Source organism: Pleurodeles waltl, chromosome 12 (genome assembly GCF_031143425.1).
Source record: "Pleurodeles waltl isolate 20211129_DDA chromosome 12, aPleWal1.hap1.20221129, whole genome shotgun sequence".
In the NCBI taxonomy this organism is placed as follows: Eukaryota; Metazoa; Chordata; class Amphibia; order Caudata; family Salamandridae; genus Pleurodeles; species Pleurodeles waltl.
Genome location: NC_090451.1, coordinates 249,818,280 through 249,837,205, shown reverse-complemented (window position 1 = coordinate 249,837,205; position 18,926 = coordinate 249,818,280). Strand labels below are relative to the sequence as shown.

The following is an 18,926-nucleotide window of genomic DNA, read 5'->3' as shown; positions in this document are numbered from 1 at the left end:
CAGAACACCTGCCCCCCATGGGCTATGCAGCCATTTTCTGCCCTTCTAAGAAGCATGACCTTTGCGAGGTAGTGGGAGGGTGGCTGCACAAATACAAGGAACCTCCATCTCAATAAGAGGTTGCTTTCTTTTGAGATGGCCAAGGAACTGTTTGGGGTGGGCCTGGAGCAATGCCTGCAGTACACTAGTTTGGCTCATAGGACCCATGGGCTCTGGACCTCATTTCCAGAGAAATCGCAGGAACATGCTGTGATGAGACAGCTGATGGTTCTAGCAGACTGTATAAGACTCACAGACAAAGGGGGAGTGACAGTGCATGCTAATATAGGTGGAGTGCTGACTGTGTAGATGAGCTGACTAATGCTGAGTGTTGGAGAGCATGTGATCAGGTCTGGCTGGTATGGCCCAATTCCTGTTTCAAACTTATTCAGTTTACATTTCTGCACCAAACCTACATGATCCCTAAGAAACACTAAAATATATATGTGACCCCAACAAAGTATGGCAGATGCAGCCAGCCTTCGACAGACTTCTTTCATATGACATTGTCCAATGTGCATCTAGTGTGATTCTGGGCGGAAGTGGTTACCACACTTTAACATATAGTCGGGGTGATCCTGACGAAAATGGTGAAACTCTGGTGAGAATGCTCCAGTGGGGCAGGGTACTGAAAATGCAGCCCAGATGCTTTCACTTGGAGTCGTCCTGGTGAGATAACGGATGGCTATCCACTGGAGGGGGACTCGATCGCCGGAGGTCCCGGTTTGGAGGTGAGATCTACTTGAATGGGCATTAGCTGGGATGAGCAGCACACCAAAGTTACCCGCTGGAACGATAAGGTAGTTAAGGATTTAGTGACCTAGGAGGGAGATGAATAGGAAAATAATGCCCCCCTCAAATGCTAGGCTGCTGTAAATTCCGCAGTGGGCATTCACACACTGGTTGCGGGCAGATTAGTGGTCAACCGTTTGTCGGACTGGATTGAGGGTGGTGCGGGTTTCTGATAAACATGACTACAAGGATATGTAAAGATATGTCTTGTGGATTAGTTGCATCTGTGATGTTGTTCTGATATATATATTTTTGTTTGAAAATGCTAATAAACATGTCTATAAAAAAAAAATCAGATATGCTAATGTGTATTTCAAATGTTATTGCACGTGCTGTGCATTTTTAGATGAGTTACGTTACAATGCTTTTTCTGACCTTCCCTATGAACACATGTAAATGTACTTTGTGATCAAACATTCCTGATGTGTCATTTACCAGTGATTAAATGGCAAACAGTCCATGATTACTGCCCTCTGTGCCACTTCCGGGCAATGGCCACCAGACTAGCTTCCCAAATGTTATTCTTTTCAGTTTCTCATGGCAAACATGGACAAAGTACTGTGTTCATTCGCTTTGGCGGAACTTCTTTTAAGAGTCTCAAGCAACGATCGGGAAAACAAAATAAAACCTAACGAACTGCACCCTTGCTTCAAAGTTACAGCACTGCCTGACTGTTGTGGGCTCAGCGCGCTGTTATTATCTTGATGGAATGGAAATCCTCGGACGTGCCATTTAATCCTTCTCTGTGTTCCAGACGAAGCTCGCACTATTTAGTGTTCCCGGGGCACAAGTTGAGCATGTTTGTCATTGCGTGCACTCTACCGCCACCCCGGGCATAAGCATGCATCCACTTCAGTACCTGTTTACTGAGCGCCTCTGAGTTACAGGTACTTCGGGCCCGGTGAGTCTGTACCAGTGTACCAGGGCTGAGGCCAGCTGTAATTTCTACGAATGGCCCCTGTGCTGGTGAGTACGCTAACGTGGGCATCTTCGGCTTGTTATAATTGTTCTTAGAGTGCAGATGTAAGTTTAAACAATGCTAATCACCTCTTAAAATAAGCTCAAAAGCTAGCATTTAGATGTATTGCTTTCAGGCTGGTTTTTTTTCAAATAAGTGACTCGTCTTTGTCTTGGTGTTGTCTCTTACTTTCTAAATTAACTGTACCGTGCATTCTTCTCCTGAGTTATTTAAACTCACTAGTCCCTCTTGTTAACATGCCATCCACTTTTTGGCATAAGTAGGCTACCCGACTCTGGAACACAACGTTACAGGTTTCCGATGTCGGAGCAACCTGATTGGACTTTGTCAGACGGGCGCCGAATGACCCACATGCACAAAGAGAGAATCCACATTTGAGTTGCCTTCATTGTGAACAGCTATTTACCACAGAACGAGATGGCTTCACTCGACAAAGAGCCTCTTGTATTTTTAGTTTGCACGTATTCTGAATGCACTTCGTGCAGCCACTTATTGAAAAGTATATTACGTAGTAACAAGTGCATATGTAAAAGTTTTCCAGCCACTTTCGGCATGTTCGTGACCCTATTTGCTGACCAAACAGCTTGATGAGGGCATATTGGGGTGCATAGCAGTTCTTTTGCGGAACAGATGTTCGAGGCACCCAGTTCATTTCAACGTTGACAGGGGTTTTGCTTGAATGCGTCTGGGAAAGCACAAGGAGGATGCTTTTTAACATCCAAGGCATCCATGGCTCTCCGTGCTGCTGGAGGCAGTCATTCACCAGCGAGGACACTCTACTATCAAGTGCGGGTGAGAGAACTGTAGCAGCTGCCCCAAAATATCCAGGCTGCAAGGGACATGTGTGTACAGAGATTGAGGGACGTGCCAAAGCTGCAGGGAATGTGCTCAAGCAAAATTGTTACTCGTACAGCTCTGCAGCACTGTTGGGGAGCTTCTGGGCCCTCTCCAAAACAAAAGAAAGAAAAAATAAATATTTTTTTGTTTGTAGATAAAATAAAGAATTACATGCCCAACTCCTGTTGTTTCTGGCACTGAAGGGGGGGGGGGGATTTTTAAGTGTCCCCTGTATAACACTTGTGCTGTGTTTGTGGTTAGGTTTCTCTGCACCACCCTTTATAATGCACAACTGCTCATATATTAAAAACGTACCAAGAATACATATTCAATCACATTGGCAAAACCTAACGCATTTCCAAATGCTTGTCTTTTATTTCTATGAAGTCATGTAGAGGCATGTGACGGGAAAAAATCATTTTGTTGTAATTTCCCATGTGCACTTCTATTGCTAGTGCCCCCCAAACTGAGCCTCTTCCCCATTGCACATGCTTAACATTTCCACAACACCTTCATCTCTAAAAAACATGTGTCAAACGCTCTTCGTTTCCACACCACGCTTCAAGGTCCCTCCTCTGCCCAATGATCTTCATTCCAAGTATGTGCTGTACAGCACCTTCCGTTATCTCCTACGCCATTCCATCCTCTGGCAGCATTCTTCCTCACAAGATTCCCCCATTTCTCCAGTACCTTGCTATTGACACACCGCAACACATTTGCTATGCAAGGAAACTGTATCCGGCAATAATAAAAACAAAATATTCTTTAATATACACTTTTTTCCTTATCAAAACTGGATTGTATTTTCAAATATTTTCTTTCTTTACTTTAGAAATTCAGAACACCAAATTGATGAGCTATTAAGAGAACATGTCCTTGAAGGATGAAGCACGGTTTCTCAAAAATTATGGATCCATTGACTCGGAGAACAGGGAAACGGTCGAAAACAACGTCACTGGCCTCCCTTCTGTAAGTAAACATTTACGGCACTCGTATACTATTCAACCACAAAAGTTAATGATGGATCATTTATATGCGATAATGCATTGTAGGAAGGTTTTCTATCCATGTAATGACCAACTGGTTAGACTCAAAAAACTTGCGTACATTATTATGTTTATAAAACTGAATACAAACTAAAAAAATAAAATAATAAAAAAAAAAATTCTCATTAAAAATAACCCCATGAAAGCTGTTTTACCAAAAAGCGGATATACAAATTAGAACGTTTCAATTCTGTGTGAACGCAGATCTGTAAAGTTCTCATATTTTAATTGTGGCATCCACAAAACAAATTGTTACTGTAAATATTTTTCAATACATTTACAGGTACATATGATCCTAACAATTGCTTCCTGGCAGAGCATCTAAACATTTAATCAGCAGTCCCAAAGCGATTAAGGGCCCGCAACTTCGGAGGTTTCCTCAGCAGGAGTTGAGTTTAGTGCCACGGCATAGACGAGGTTGTAGACGGCATTGCAGTAGATGGGCGATGCTGCAAATTATATAACATATTTCTGGCACTGTTGGGCACCTCGGGACTTCGCGGACATAATGAGGAGCAATTAGTTCAAAAGATGTGACCAGTTTTATGTGTAAGCATTATATAACTGGTCAAAACACAGTACCATTTTTATTATACTGCTAGTTTACAGAGAGTTGGGTATTTTTTAACCACAATCAGCTACTAGGATAACAAGCTTTTGCAATGCAATCGGTCTCCCATTTGCTCCAGTTAGAGCTATTGGCGTTGTAAATTCCTAACTCGACTTTTCTTGCCAAATAAATTGAAAATAAAAAGTAAAACATTATTTGACAAAAGCGAACTGATTGAAAACGCCATGGCTGCCATGAGCACGAAGGAGAGACACAAAAGGAAAAATAAGTTTCCTTACAGTAACACATATCGGCAATTGTTCAATTATCTATGTAGCAGGGTCAGTCTGCAAAGCAGTAACAAAACCTTCCCAAAGTGGGTCAAACGTAAAGCATTTACCAATAACAAAGGATTTTTGAAAGGCAAGCCCACAAATGAGTGAAAGTGGTGGGCGTGGTTAAAAGCCCACAATACCTACAACAGGTCAAAGCGCATCACCTAAATATGGAGAAGGACTTGAGCAACAGGGGTGTAGGGGGCAGAAAAGAAGAGATGGAGAAAGGAGCAGAGTGAAGTGGACAGAGACACAGAAAGAGAAGGCTAATTATAGGGAGGGAGGAAAAGAGCAACAAAAGAAACACACTGGGAAAACAAGTGCGGTGCAGCAGAGCAGGAAAAGTAACTTTTTAAGCAGGGAAAAGGGGGGGGGAGAAAAGGCTGGATGGGCGATCCAGAAGTGAAAGGTATGGGAGAAAAAGATGGAGAACTATTGCTAGTGGAAATTCAGTATGAGAGAGTAGAATGATAGAGCAGAGGGAGGTGAGTAAGAGTGGTGGGCAGGCTAAGAAAACTGAGATGGTTCAGTCTAGGGTCTCCAAAGCAGGTACTCCATCTACCCAATGATCTAATAGCATGTTCCAAGTCTCTGCTTGATACATAACATTCAGTACTTCTCCAAAATATAAGTACAGTGAAAGATACCTGTCACGTGGTGCATGAGTGTCTGCCCACATGTTACAAACAGTGCAATCTCTCCTGTCCGCCTACACTATACACAAGGTAAAAACATTAGTCCCTTATAGATGCCAATCAAAAGCACTCAGCACAGTGTACCATCTTCTCCTAGTGTGCCTGTCAGACTAAGCCTATGGTGCAACCTGTGCACTGCTTCCTTCGGTCCATTATATTTGCAGATAACAGCTCTGTGCACATAGTGCAGTGTGTCCTCCCTGTGTGTCTGTCTGAGTTAGCCCATGGTGTATCCTGTGCACTTCCTCCTTCGGTCCATTTTACCTGCCAATAATAACATAGTGTGCCATGTTGCAGTGTTTTCTCCCTGTGTGCCTGTCCACACTAAGCAAATCGGTGCAAGTTGTGCAGCCTGTGCTGCTTTTCATTGCGCCTGTCCGTGTTAATGACATGGTGCAACCAGTGCAGTGCCTCCTCTGTTTCTGCATGTCGGCCTGTACAAAGCACAGGACACAAGCAGTGAAGAGCTTGTGGTCCGTGCTTTTCCCTTTCCAGATCTTCCCAGTGTTTACAGTCTCTGTCAGCCTATACTAAGCACCATACAATAGTCCTGTCTCTGCCTGTGATATGGCATCCCACACTAGACACACTGTACAAAAAGGCAGCATTTCCCCTCATGCTTTATTGCATCAATAACCACGAGACAGACAGCACTATTTACAACCTGTCTGACTACACTAAGCACATGAAACATGCAGTGTTTACCATTTTAGTTGGCCAATGCAATGCGAATAACAATAAAACAAACAAAAAGCAGGATGTTTACAATGTGGCAACTCTAAAAGTCACACTAAAGAAAAAATTAAAAGTAAAACAATTGACATAAGCGAGCCGATTAAAAGTGCCACGGCTGCCATGAGCGTGTTCGCGAAGGAGAGACACAAAAGGAAAAATAAGTTTGCTCTCAGTCAAACATATCGGCAAACGTGCAGTTATCCATGTAACTGAGTTGGTCCTCCAAGGTGGTAAAAAACGCCCCAAGGAGGGACAAACCTAAAGCATTTACCAATGGTAACAAAGAATTTTTGAAAGGCAAGCCATGATCGAGTGATAGTGATGGGTGTGGTTAAAAGCCCACACATGTATTTTTCAATACATTTACAGGTACATATGATCCTAACAATTGCTTCCTGGCAGAGCATCTAAACATTTAATCAGCAGTCCCAAAGCGATTAAGGGCCCGCAACTTCGGAGGTTTCCTCAGCAGGAGTTGAGTTTAGTGCCACGGCATAGACGAGGTTGTAGACGGCATTGCAGTAGATGGGCGATGCTGCAAATTATATAACATATTTCTGGCACTGTTGGGCACCTCGGGACTTCGCGGACATAATGAGGAGCAATTAGTTCAAAAGATGTGACCAGTTTTATGTGTAAGCATTATATAACTGGTCAAAACACAGTACCATTTTTATTATACTGCTAGTTTACAGAGAGTTGGGTATTTTTTAACCACAATCAGCTACTAGGATAACAAGCTTTTGCAATGCAATCGGTCTCCCATTTGCTCCAGTTAGAGCTATTGGCGTTGTAAATTCCTAACTCGACTTTTCTTGCCAAATAAATTGAAAATAAAAAGTAAAACATTATTTGACAAAAGCGAACTGATTGAAAACGCCATGGCTGCCATGAGCACGAAGGAGAGACACAAAAGGAAAAATAAGTTTCCTTACAGTAACACATATCGGCAATTGTTCAATTATCTATGTAGCAGGGTCAGTCTGCAAAGCAGTAACAAAACCTTCCCAAAGTGGGTCAAACGTAAAGCATTTACCAATAACAAAGGATTTTTGAAAGGCAAGCCCACAAATGAGTGAAAGTGGTGGGCGTGGTTAAAAGCCCACAATACCTACAACAGGTCAAAGCGCATCACCTAAATATGGAGAAGGACTTGAGCAACAGGGGTGTAGGGGGCAGAAAAGAAGAGATGGAGAAAGGAGCAGAGTGAAGTGGACAGAGACACAGAAAGAGAAGGCTAATTATAGGGAGGGAGGAAAAGAGCAACAAAAGAAACACACTGGGAAAACAAGTGCGGTGCAGCAGAGCAGGAAAAGTAACTTTTTAAGCAGGGAAAAGGGGGGGGGAGAAAAGGCTGGATGGGCGATCCAGAAGTGAAAGGTATGGGAGAAAAAGATGGAGAACTATTGCTAGTGGAAATTCAGTATGAGAGAGTAGAATGATAGAGCAGAGGGAGGTGAGTAAGAGTGGTGGGCAGGCTAAGAAAACTGAGATGGTTCAGTCTAGGGTCTCCAAAGCAGGTACTCCATCTACCCAATGATCTAATAGCATGTTCCAAGTCTCTGCTTGATACATAACATTCAGTACTTCTCCAAAATATAAGTACAGTGAAAGATACCTGTCACGTGGTGCATGAGTGTCTGCCCACATGTTACAAACAGTGCAATCTCTCCTGTCCGCCTACACTATACACAAGGTAAAAACATTAGTCCCTTATAGATGCCAATCAAAAGCACTCAGCACAGTGTACCATCTTCTCCTAGTGTGCCTGTCAGACTAAGCCTATGGTGCAACCTGTGCACTGCTTCCTTCGGTCCATTATATTTGCAGATAACAGCTCTGTGCACATAGTGCAGTGTGTCCTCCCTGTGTGTCTGTCTGAGTTAGCCCATGGTGTATCCTGTGCACTTCCTCCTTCGGTCCATTTTACCTGCCAATAATAACATAGTGTGCCATGTTGCAGTGTTTTCTCCCTGTGTGCCTGTCCACACTAAGCAAATCGGTGCAAGTTGTGCAGCCTGTGCTGCTTTTCATTGCGCCTGTCCGTGTTAATGACATGGTGCAACCAGTGCAGTGCCTCCTCTGTTTCTGCATGTCGGCCTGTACAAAGCACAGGACACAAGCAGTGAAGAGCTTGTGGTCCGTGCTTTTCCCTTTCCAGATCTTCCCAGTGTTTACAGTCTCTGTCAGCCTATACTAAGCACCATACAATAGTCCTGTCTCTGCCTGTGATATGGCATCCCACACTAGACACACTGTACAAAAAGGCAGCATTTCCCCTCATGCTTTATTGCATCAATAACCACGAGACAGACAGCACTATTTACAACCTGTCTGACTACACTAAGCACATGAAACATGCAGTGTTTACCATTTTAGTTGGCCAATGCAATGCGAATAACAATAAAACAAACAAAAAGCAGGATGTTTACAATGTGGCAACTCTAAAAGTCACACTAAAGAAAAAATTAAAAGTAAAACAGTTGACATAAGCGAGCCGATTAAAAGTGCCACGGCTGCCATGAGCGTGTTCGCGAAGGAGAGACACAAAAGGAAAAATAAGTTTGCTCTCAGTCAAACATATCGGCAAACGTGCAGTTATCCATGTAACTGAGTTGGTCCTCCAAGGTGGTAAAAAACGCCCCAAGGAGGGACAAACCTAAAGCATTTACCAATGGTAACAAAGAATTTTTGAAAGGCAAGCCATGATCGAGTGATAGTGATGGGTGTGGTTAAAAGCCCACACATGTATTTTTCAATACATTTACAGGTACATATGATCCTAACAATTGCTTCCTGGCAGAGCATCTAAACATTTAATCAGCAGTCCCAAAGCGATTAAGGGCCCGCAACTTCGGAGGTTTCCTCAGCAGGAGTTGAGTTTAGTGCCACGGCATAGACGAGGTTGTAGACGGCATTGCAGTAGATGGGCGATGCTGCAAATTATATAACATATTTCTGGCACTGTTGGGCACCTCGGGACTTCGCGGACATAATGAGGAGCAATTAGTTCAAAAGATGTGACCAGTTTTATGTGTAAGCATTATATAACTGGTCAAAACACAGTACCATTTTTATTATACTGCTAGTTTACAGAGAGTTGGGTATTTTTTAACCACAATCAGCTACTAGGATAACAAGCTTTTGCAATGCAATCGGTCTCCCATTTGCTCCAGTTAGAGCTATTGGCGTTGTAAATTCCTAACTCGACTTTTCTTGCCAAATAAATTGAAAATAAAAAGTAAAACATTATTTGACAAAAGCGAACTGATTGAAAACGCCATGGCTGCCGTGAGCACGAAGGAGAGACACAAAAGGAAAAATAAGTTTCCTTACAGTAACACATATCGGCAATTGTTCAATTATCTATGTAGCAGGGTCAGTCTGCAAAGCAGTAACAAAACCTTCCCAAAGTGGGTCAAACGTAAAGCATTTACCAATAACAAAGGATTTTTGAAAGGCAAGCCCACAAATGAGTGAAAGTGGTGGGCGTGGTTAAAAGCCCACAATACCTACAACAGGTCAAAGCGCATCACCTAAATATGGAGAAGGACTTGAGCAACAGGGGTGTAGGGGGCAGAAAAGAAGAGATGGAGAAAGGAGCAGAGTGAAGTGGACAGAGACACAGAAAGAGAAGGCTAATTATAGGGAGGGAGGAAAAGAGCAACAAAAGAAACACACTGGGAAAACAAGTGCGGTGCAGCAGAGCAGGAAAAGTAACTTTTTAAGCAGGGAAAAGGGGGGGGAGAAAAGGCTGGATGGGCGATCCAGAAGTGAAAGGTATGGGAGAAAAAGATGGAGAACTATTGCTAGTGGAAATTCAGTATGAGAGAGTAGAATGATAGAGCAGAGGGAGGTGAGTAAGAGTGGTGGGCAGGCTAAGAAAACTGAGATGGTTCAGTCTAGGGTCTCCAAAGCAGGTACTCCATCTACCCAATGATCTAATAGCATGTTCCAAGTCTCTGCTTGATACATAACATTCAGTACTTCTCCAAAATATAAGTACAGTGAAAGATACCTGTCACGTGGTGCATGAGTGTCTGCCCACATGTTACAAACAGTGCAATCTCTCCTGTCCGCCTACACTATACACAAGGTAAAAACATTAGTCCCTTATAGATGCCAATCAAAAGCACTCAGCACAGTGTACCATCTTCTCCTAGTGTGCCTGTCAGACTAAGCCTATGGTGCAACCTGTGCACTGCTTCCTTCGGTCCATTATATTTGCAGATAACAGCTCTGTGCACATAGTGCAGTGTGTCCTCCCTGTGTGTCTGTCTGAGTTAGCCCATGGTGTATCCTGTGCACTTCCTCCTTCGGTCCATTTTACCTGCCAATAATAACATAGTGTGCCATGTTGCAGTGTTTTCTCCCTGTGTGCCTGTCCACACTAAGCAAATCGGTGCAAGTTGTGCAGCCTGTGCTGCTTTTCATTGCGCCTGTCCGTGTTAATGACATGGTGCAACCAGTGCAGTGCCTCCTCTGTTTCTGCATGTCGGCCTGTACAAAGCACAGGACACAAGCAGTGAAGAGCTTGTGGTCCGTGCTTTTCCCTTTCCAGATCTTCCCAGTGTTTACAGTCTCTGTCAGCCTATACTAAGCACCATACAATAGTCCTGTCTCTGCCTGTGATATGGCATCCCACACTAGACACACTGTACAAAAAGGCAGCATTTCCCCTCATGCTTTATTGCATCAATAACCACGAGACAGACAGCACTATTTACAACCTGTCTGACTACACTAAGCACATGAAACATGCAGTGTTTACCATTTTAGTTGGCCAATGCAATGCGAATAACAATAAAACAAACAAAAAGCAGGATGTTTACAATGTGGCAACTCTAAAAGTCACACTAAAGAAAAAATTAAAAGTAAAACAGTTGACATAAGCGAGCCGATTAAAAGTGCCACGGCTGCCATGAGCGTGTTCGCGAAGGAGAGACACAAAAGGAAAAATAAGTTTGCTCTCAGTCAAACATATCGGCAAACGTGCAGTTATCCATGTAACTGAGTTGGTCCTCCAAGGTGGTAAAAAACGCCCCAAGGAGGGACAAACCTAAAGCATTTACCAATGGTAACAAAGAATTTTTGAAAGGCAAGCCATGATCGAGTGATAGTGATGGGTGTGGTTAAAAGCCCACACAGATACCAAGACATCCGAAAAGCAGCGCTTGCTCACTGCTGTGCTTGACCTAAAAATATCACCTAACATCTCTCCCCTTAAGTTTTCTAAAAATTTTTTTATGAGACTACACACCAGATAATATACCAGACATGTGAGCAAACAACATAAAAAAATTCTGACACTCTTGGAAAAAAAAAATCTCTCAAGTGGGTTGCTATCATTGTTTCCTTTTTTAATGTTTCATTTGGAACTCCTTAAGATACCGCAAAACACAACACACAAAAAACAAACGGATATATCTGAAGGAAATATACAGAGAAGAATCTGCAAAACATGACTAGTGCATTGGGAGTTAAACCAGTCCTTACATTTCAGTCAACCCCCGTGCACTCCGGCACGTTTAATTGCACTTTTAGCACCATAAGCACGGCCTAAAATGTTTATAGTGCTACAATGTTGTTGGAGAAAAGAAAATTACAACTGTATGAAGGTGTCTGACGTGGAAGGCTGCCATTTGGCAAGTAGGGCTTGTCAAATAAACAGTTTTGAAGTCTGCTTTTTTAAATAGGTTGCCAGATGTGTGCCAGTGTAGGAGGTGTTTGAAATGGCACATAAAAAATGCAGTCTCTTTGACCCCACTTAAATATGCTTGTATAACACTTAAATGACTTAGGGAATTGTATATCTGGTAGAAGCTCAAAAACATATTTCAGGGAAGTAGCTATGGAATTTCCAGACAGCAACTCTTTCAGATAGTACTGTGCGTGGAAAGTAAAACTGAAAGTACCTAGCTTCAGCAGAGCCTTGTAAAATGAAACATTTTAAGCAACCTGTTATTTATAGCACATTTCTTGGAAGCACAGCCTAAACGCATTTTAACCCACTTCCAAATCGGGATATGGATCTCATACCTGGGGGCATCAGTAGTTCTGGGTTTGGAGAATATGTTCTGGCTGCCCTTAAAATGGGCCTACTTCAAACATCTCCAGCTGGCCCATACACATCAAAGATTTAACCCAGAGAGCTTCAGTAACCCCAAGTGGCACTTAGTCACCTCCAGGTAACCATCAGAGACCATCATCTGACAGCCTATCAGACACACCCAGTTGGTCCTTCAACATCCCACGGCTACTAGTCACTGAGATCCTTGGTACGCACTCTAACACTCCCAGAAGGCCTTTGGGTGCACTCAGACATTTTAGAGACAGTCTGCCTTCCAATAGACACCAATAGTCTGAAACTCTGGCATACCCCAAATAATTCTGGACCTGCTCTTAGATCCCCTTGTTATGCCAATATGGACTGTAAGCTTTCCAACACCCATGTAGACATAAGATACCATGGACAGACCTCTCTGCACAGTAAATGCAGTCATTAGGTACCACCAGATGCCACTTGTAAACCTTCAGATGTTTCCACCAGGCCCACAGACACACTCAGACATTATTTGACACCACAGTTACTCATTAGATAATTTCAGTTGGCCGTCTACCCATACTTAACTCCCTCTGACCTTAGACCAAACTAGAGACTCTGAGGCTGCCTTCAGTTACCCCTAACTACTGCTCAAATAATAATCAGACCTTTCATAGGTTGTTGGTTTGATCTAGGATCAAGGTGGAGACCCTCATCACCTCTTTGGAGACCCTAACCTTTTCTTCATTTACCCACATCAGTTACATACTCACCACTGGCCTGCCCTCACATACTCTGTGGGCCCCAGAAACCCCCAACATGCTCTCAAAGAACACCAGCATGCCTTCCTTCAGAGATGCGCAGTCTACCATCAATCACCCCACCTGGTTCTATACTCCCTTAGCTAGCCGTCCTCCATTAGACCATAAACCCTTTAGCAAGTCTCCTATAACCCTCAGAATGTCTCAAAGATCTTCAGCTGGCCTTTAGACACACTCTACTTCCTATCAGCGATCCTCATCTCACCTTCAGACACTCTCAAAGATCCAAGCTGGCCATCAGAGCCCCCTCCTCCCCCCAGTTAGCAGCCTGTCCCATGGACACATTCATTTGGTCCTTAGAAAAACCTAGATGCCCCTCAACGTGCCTTTACACATCACCATTTGGTGTTTAAACAACTCAGGTTGCTCTAAAGGACCATTGGTGTACCCACAGACACCTCCAGCATGTTTTAACATTCCTGAGCATGCTCTGAGAGGCTTTCCAACTGCCCTATCCTTGGGAGGTCCTGAGATGCTCCTAGCTGACTCGCAGAAATTGTGGTCATGGTCTCAGATACTACCAGTATGGTTTCAGGAAACACATGAAGACCCTCAGCCCACAGATGCAAACAGCTGCCCTTCAGGGAGTGTCATCCAGCTTTTAGACACTGCCCATTTGGTCTCCATTTCATTTTACCCTTACACATTCTTAAATATTGGATCCTCAACTTCCCAAAAATGTCCTTGTCTTCAGTGACTGAGTGGGCATGTAGCCCTTGAGAGTTGGATAAACCATGTGGGTTGGGGGACAAGACCTTTGGGCTGCTCCTGGCAATTGTCATATGCCAGAGCATGTGACCAACCTTTGCTGACTTCAGCCATTTGCAGTGGGTGTTGGCCAACCCTGTGGGGTTTGGGCAGTGGGTCTGGCCTTCTTGAAGCGACTAATAACATGGTGGATCTGCTATTGTCAGTAGGCCACCTTCTGTGTGATGTTAGTCAATAATAGTAAGTTGCAGTTTGCAACCTATTTCATTATTATTGATGAGAATACGTAGGATTGTGGCTCACAGTGCTCCAGTATTTTGTGAAACTATTATTACGTTTGTTCACAAAATATCATTGCATTTGCAAAAAGTTGATGCACATAGTGCTATCCCTTTGGAAATCTAATATTAATACTTATAAACTCGGATTCATGGTAACATATTTTGCCAAGGGAAGATGAGAAACAACACAAATATTTTATCTATTAAATGTTAAACTATTGAAGATTCCAAAATAACCTTTTTTTAATGTTTTTTAATACATTTTATTTGGTTAAAGTTTTTTTTGGTGGGGGGGTTTCAGATTTAAAAGTAACCGAAAAAACAAGGCGATAAAATGAAATCACTTTTTACAAGTGGTCTGATGTGCTATCACCTGGATTTTCTGAGCAGTGACTTGCACACAGGTATGTGGGGTACAGGGGTCTTCTGTTTTCATCCTCCGCATCTTCAGGCTCTTGATTTTCAGAGTGGTCTTCTCATGGTGCCTTTGTGGTAATTATTTTTGGTTTAATCCCCATAAAAGAAGAAAGTCCAAGAAAAAAATAAGAGCTGAATGCACAAGTTGTGAGCTAAGTATTATCCAAATCCCTAATGAAGGACATGGTATGAAACTACTTCGAATTGTATGAATTCAGTGACAGCAACTAATGAGGCGAGGTTTTACTGTGTGGTATAGTTTTACATTACCTTTCATTTTATTAAAAAGATATCAAATATGTTTTTATTTGGGCCTATCAAGCTACTCCTAGGCTCAAACTTGTAAACAAGTGACCCTTTCATAGAAAAGTTAACTTTGGTTGAAACTTGTGAATCCCATGGAACTTTTTGGCACCACGTGACATGAAAAAGAAAGTAAAGGCCCTGTGTGAGTGATGTTATACTCTATCATGTTTTTTAAAGTCAGTGACACGGAAGTGCCATGGTACCAATAAGACATAAACAAATGAAAGTAAAAATAAAAGCAGCCATCTTATTGCTGCACATTGTACATTACTTACAACATAAGCCCACAGGCTTCGGAATAAGCACAAAGAAAGTTCCTGAACACCACTTACACAATTGTATTTCTGAGAGGGGATTACTCACCACAAAATCCACCTGCAGGGTGGCTTCAGGAAACATTTGAAAGTTCAGCAACCTACCACTCCACCCACAGACCTTACCCCTGCTGGAATATCACACAATGATGGTATTATGGTGGTGCCATCAACACCCACGGCAGCATCTACCACTAAGTCAGAAAGGAAATTATTTTCCAGCTGAGCAAAAAGAAACTAATGCTTCTTGCGCAATCCGGTCCTTCACGGGCGAACCTGGGCAGTAGTCTAATTGCGCAAGTGATTAGTAAAAGCATCTGTGGCTGTGCATCATCAATCAGATTGTTTGGACAAAGATGCAAACAGAACATCAGGGAGCATAAGAAGGAGGTGAAATTGCATCAACTGAAATATTATGACAGCAACAAGAGGAAGAGGATAAAAACAACCAGAATTTTGCAAAAACCTACAAGCGATGAATACAGATCCTGGTGTCTGGAGAAATGAACAGGGCATGTTTGCAAAAGCTATGGAGAACCATTTCGAAAACATAAGAAATAAAAAAGTGTCATCAGAAAAAAAAAAATCAACAAGAAAAATAAAAAGCTTCAGTCCGATTTTACAGGTTAAAAAAAACTGAAGAAGAATTTAGAAAAAAACTATAAATGCAATAAATGCAAAACAGATGTCAAGTTAACCAGAGATTAAGCCCTGCATCAAATCTATGCAGGTGAAGTGAGGCTGAATGCCTCCAAAGGGTTAAGTGCAGTGCCTAACCTCTGCATGCACCCAATATATACTGTGCATGGCCCTATGTGCAGCTAGGTTGCCCACCTGAAGAATGTTTTACACATGCACAATTATTATGAACCAAAAAAACCTTAATGCACTGAAATAACGAAGATTAAATTATGTTTTAGTTAAGTTTGATTAAAAGATTTGGATGTACTTTAATATAGTTGGGTGACGGAATGAGACAAGACCTCAAGAACGTAAGTAAAAAAAAAAAAAATGGTAGTAAGTGCCTACACTGACCTATACCATATAATTAACTTGCAGTACTCTTTACCTTTCTGTTATGATTTGAATGCACGCAGTATCTGCTTCTTAAAGAAGGTTGAAGTCTTAACAAGGCTGGTATTCATTGCAAAGACATGTTCTAAAGTAGGTTCAGGCCTAAAACTAAAGCCATTTGCAAAAATATGTTAGTAAAGCCAAAGCTTATGTTCCCAATAGATTACCCACCTGTAAATATCTCTGCACATGTCAACCTTACATGTCACACAGCTATGTACACAAATTCTAGGTAAAGTGAAGGTTTATGAGTTGTGGGTGTTTACATGCAGACCTTCCATGAAGATTGTGAGATGTGATACATACTTAATGGTTTACAAATGTAGGGTGATCAAGAGATGCTTAAACTTAAGGTATGATTGCAAGTACAAATTTTATGGCATTGTGCTCATCCCAGCAATGTGTGAAGTATATAGTTCAAAAAAGAAAAAGGCTGTCCTTGGGGTCTCCCTTAAAGTGCCTTATCAGTAGCTAAAACATACCTGTCAACCTTTTGTTTCAACTTGTTGGTCTTGTGAATTGTTTAAGAGGGTGACCCCATTAAGTTGATTATATAATGAACACTTGATTTAACAGTGTTTAAGGTTTAAAAGTGTGAGACCTCTTAAGTCTCCAGAGGCACTTTGATTCTTAGATGAGTAAATACTAGTGAAAAAAGAGGGTAACATCCACCAAATATGAGTAAGTTGACAGATATGCAATCTATCCTGATTGTTGCCAAAGGTTATTTCCATTATCAGGTATTTGTGTTTAGAATTTTGGGCACATATGTAAGTTGTTGAATTACTACTATTCCCTCAAAGCCTACCGCACACTTTTATGGATGTTATCATAAATGATGCCATCAGTAATGTCGTTTGAGATGCCATCAGTCTTTCAGTGGTTTGTAAATGGTAGTTTTTGTGTTAGTTCAACACCTAACTATAACATCACTTTAACCTTTGTTTTTTCAGTGTGTTTCATAGGTTTTATTTAATATAAGGTATTATCTTATCACATTACTTTAAAAAAATGTCCAGGATTTTTGCTAATATTGACACAAGTCCCCTCTTCAGCACAGGATGGGAGTTAGTTGGCACAGGTAGCTAGCTGACCACATAAATGAGTCGACAGGGGTAGTGGCACTGCAATAGACCACACAGGGCAGGTGGGAAGGCAGTGGCAGCACAACAGAACATAGAGGGCAAGAGGGTGGGGTCAGGGACAAGCACATGGACAACAGAGGGCAGATGAAGAGCGTAGGTGCAGCAAGCTGACAACGAAGGACAGGTGGTAGGGGCAGTGGCAGCATAACGGACCATGGAGAGTAGAAGGAAGAGGGTAGGGGCCTGCACATTGGAGACAGGGGGAGGCAGAAAAGAGCAATAATCTGACTACACAAAACATGCACAAAGGGCAGTCAAACAAATAGACCATGGAGAAGGCGGGAGGGAGCAGATGCATACCAACGGACCATGAAGGGCAGGAGTGTGGGGATAGGGTCACGGACATCAAAAACAGAAGGCAGGGGGGGACACGCTCGCCCCATAGGGCAGGTAGAATGGGTGGTGACAGCACAACATACCCTGCATGACAAGAAGGAAGGGCAGTGGCAGCACAATGGATCATGGAGGGCAAGAGGGAGGAGTAGTGGCACCACAGTGAACCATAGAGGACAGGAGCTAGTGAGTACAGGCTTGGACTTGGACAATGGAGTGCAGAGAGGAGGGGAGAAGAGCAGCAAGCTGACCAACTTGGGCAGGAGGCTAGGGCAGTGCCAGTACAAGGGACCACATAGCAGGTGGGAGGGGCAGTAGCAGCACAACAGACCATGGATAGCAGCAGTTGGGGAGAAGGGGCATGCACAGGCACAACTGAGGGTGGGGGGATGGAGGCAAAGACTACTTGGCAAGCTGACCATGCAGGGCGGGCAGGAAGGGCATTATTAGTACAATGGACCATCGAGGGTAGAAGGAAGGAGGAAGGCCCATTAATAATGGAGGGCAGAGAATATGGGAAAGAGCAGAAGGGAGGGGCAGTAGAAGCACAATATACCATTTCTATCAAGCAGGAGGAGCAATGCAGCACAACAGACGATGGAGGGGAAGGAGGGAGGTGTAGCACAATGAACCATAGAGGGCAGGAGAGAAGATACAGAGGTGTGTGGATGATGGAAAGCAGGGAAGAGGGGCAGGTACAAAGGCTACCAAGCTGTCAATTCTGGGCAGATGGGAGGAGCAGCAGCACAACGGACTGCACATGGCAGACAGGAGGGGGCAGCGGAAGCTTATTTCAGACCACCCGGGGCAGGATTGAGGGCACAGGGCATGGACTTGGACAAAGAAGGGAAGATGGAGGAGGCAGGGATGAGAGCAAAAAGCTAACCATGGAGGGTAAACAGGAGGGGCAGTAACAGCACATCGGACCATGTAAGGTAGGTGGGCGGGGGAAGGGGCCTGAACTCAAACAACATAGGGAAGCGAGGAGGTGGCTAGGGGCAGAAGGCTAAGCACGAAGGGCAAGTGGGAGGGACAGTGGCAATGCAATTGGGCTGGGTCATGCAGAGGGTGAACAGGAGTCAGGGGAAGCAATCTGACCACAGGGAGCAGGCCGGCATCGGCAGGGTCATCATAATGGACAGGGAAGAGGGAGGGGGTGGAGGCATACACCTGGATTACGGAGGGCCAGGGATGGGGCAGGGGCATGGGTAACAAGCTGACCACAAAAGGCAGATTGGAATGGTAGGGACTGCTTAATAGACCACAGAAGAAGGTGATGGGGCATGCACTTGGGGAACAGAGTGCAAGAAAGTGCGTACTAGGGGCAGCAAGTTGATCACAGAGGGCAGGCTTCGATAGGTTGGCAACCATCAGGGGGTTGGCCTGTGCTGATCCCCTGTTGCGAATGGTGGAAGTCTGTGCACAGTGTAGAATTTTACTGAATATGTTCAAACATCCCTCGAAATTCATGAAGAA

The 18,926-nt window shown here is 43.3% G+C and overlaps 1 protein-coding gene across 1 annotated transcript in view; it reads left to right on the top strand.

Moving 5' to 3' along the window:
* The window catches only part of LOC138268264 (ATP-binding cassette sub-family C member 12-like), a 1,444,059-nt gene that overhangs the window by 123,654 nt on the left and 1,301,479 nt on the right, over positions 1–18,926 (top strand). Inside the window, exon 2 of the mRNA XM_069217748.1 lies at positions 3,480–3,616. Within this exon, the coding sequence (XP_069073849.1) occupies positions 3,518–3,616 (99 nt within the window). The 5' untranslated portion in view covers positions 3,480–3,517. The remainder of the gene's footprint in view (positions 1–3,479; positions 3,617–18,926) is intronic.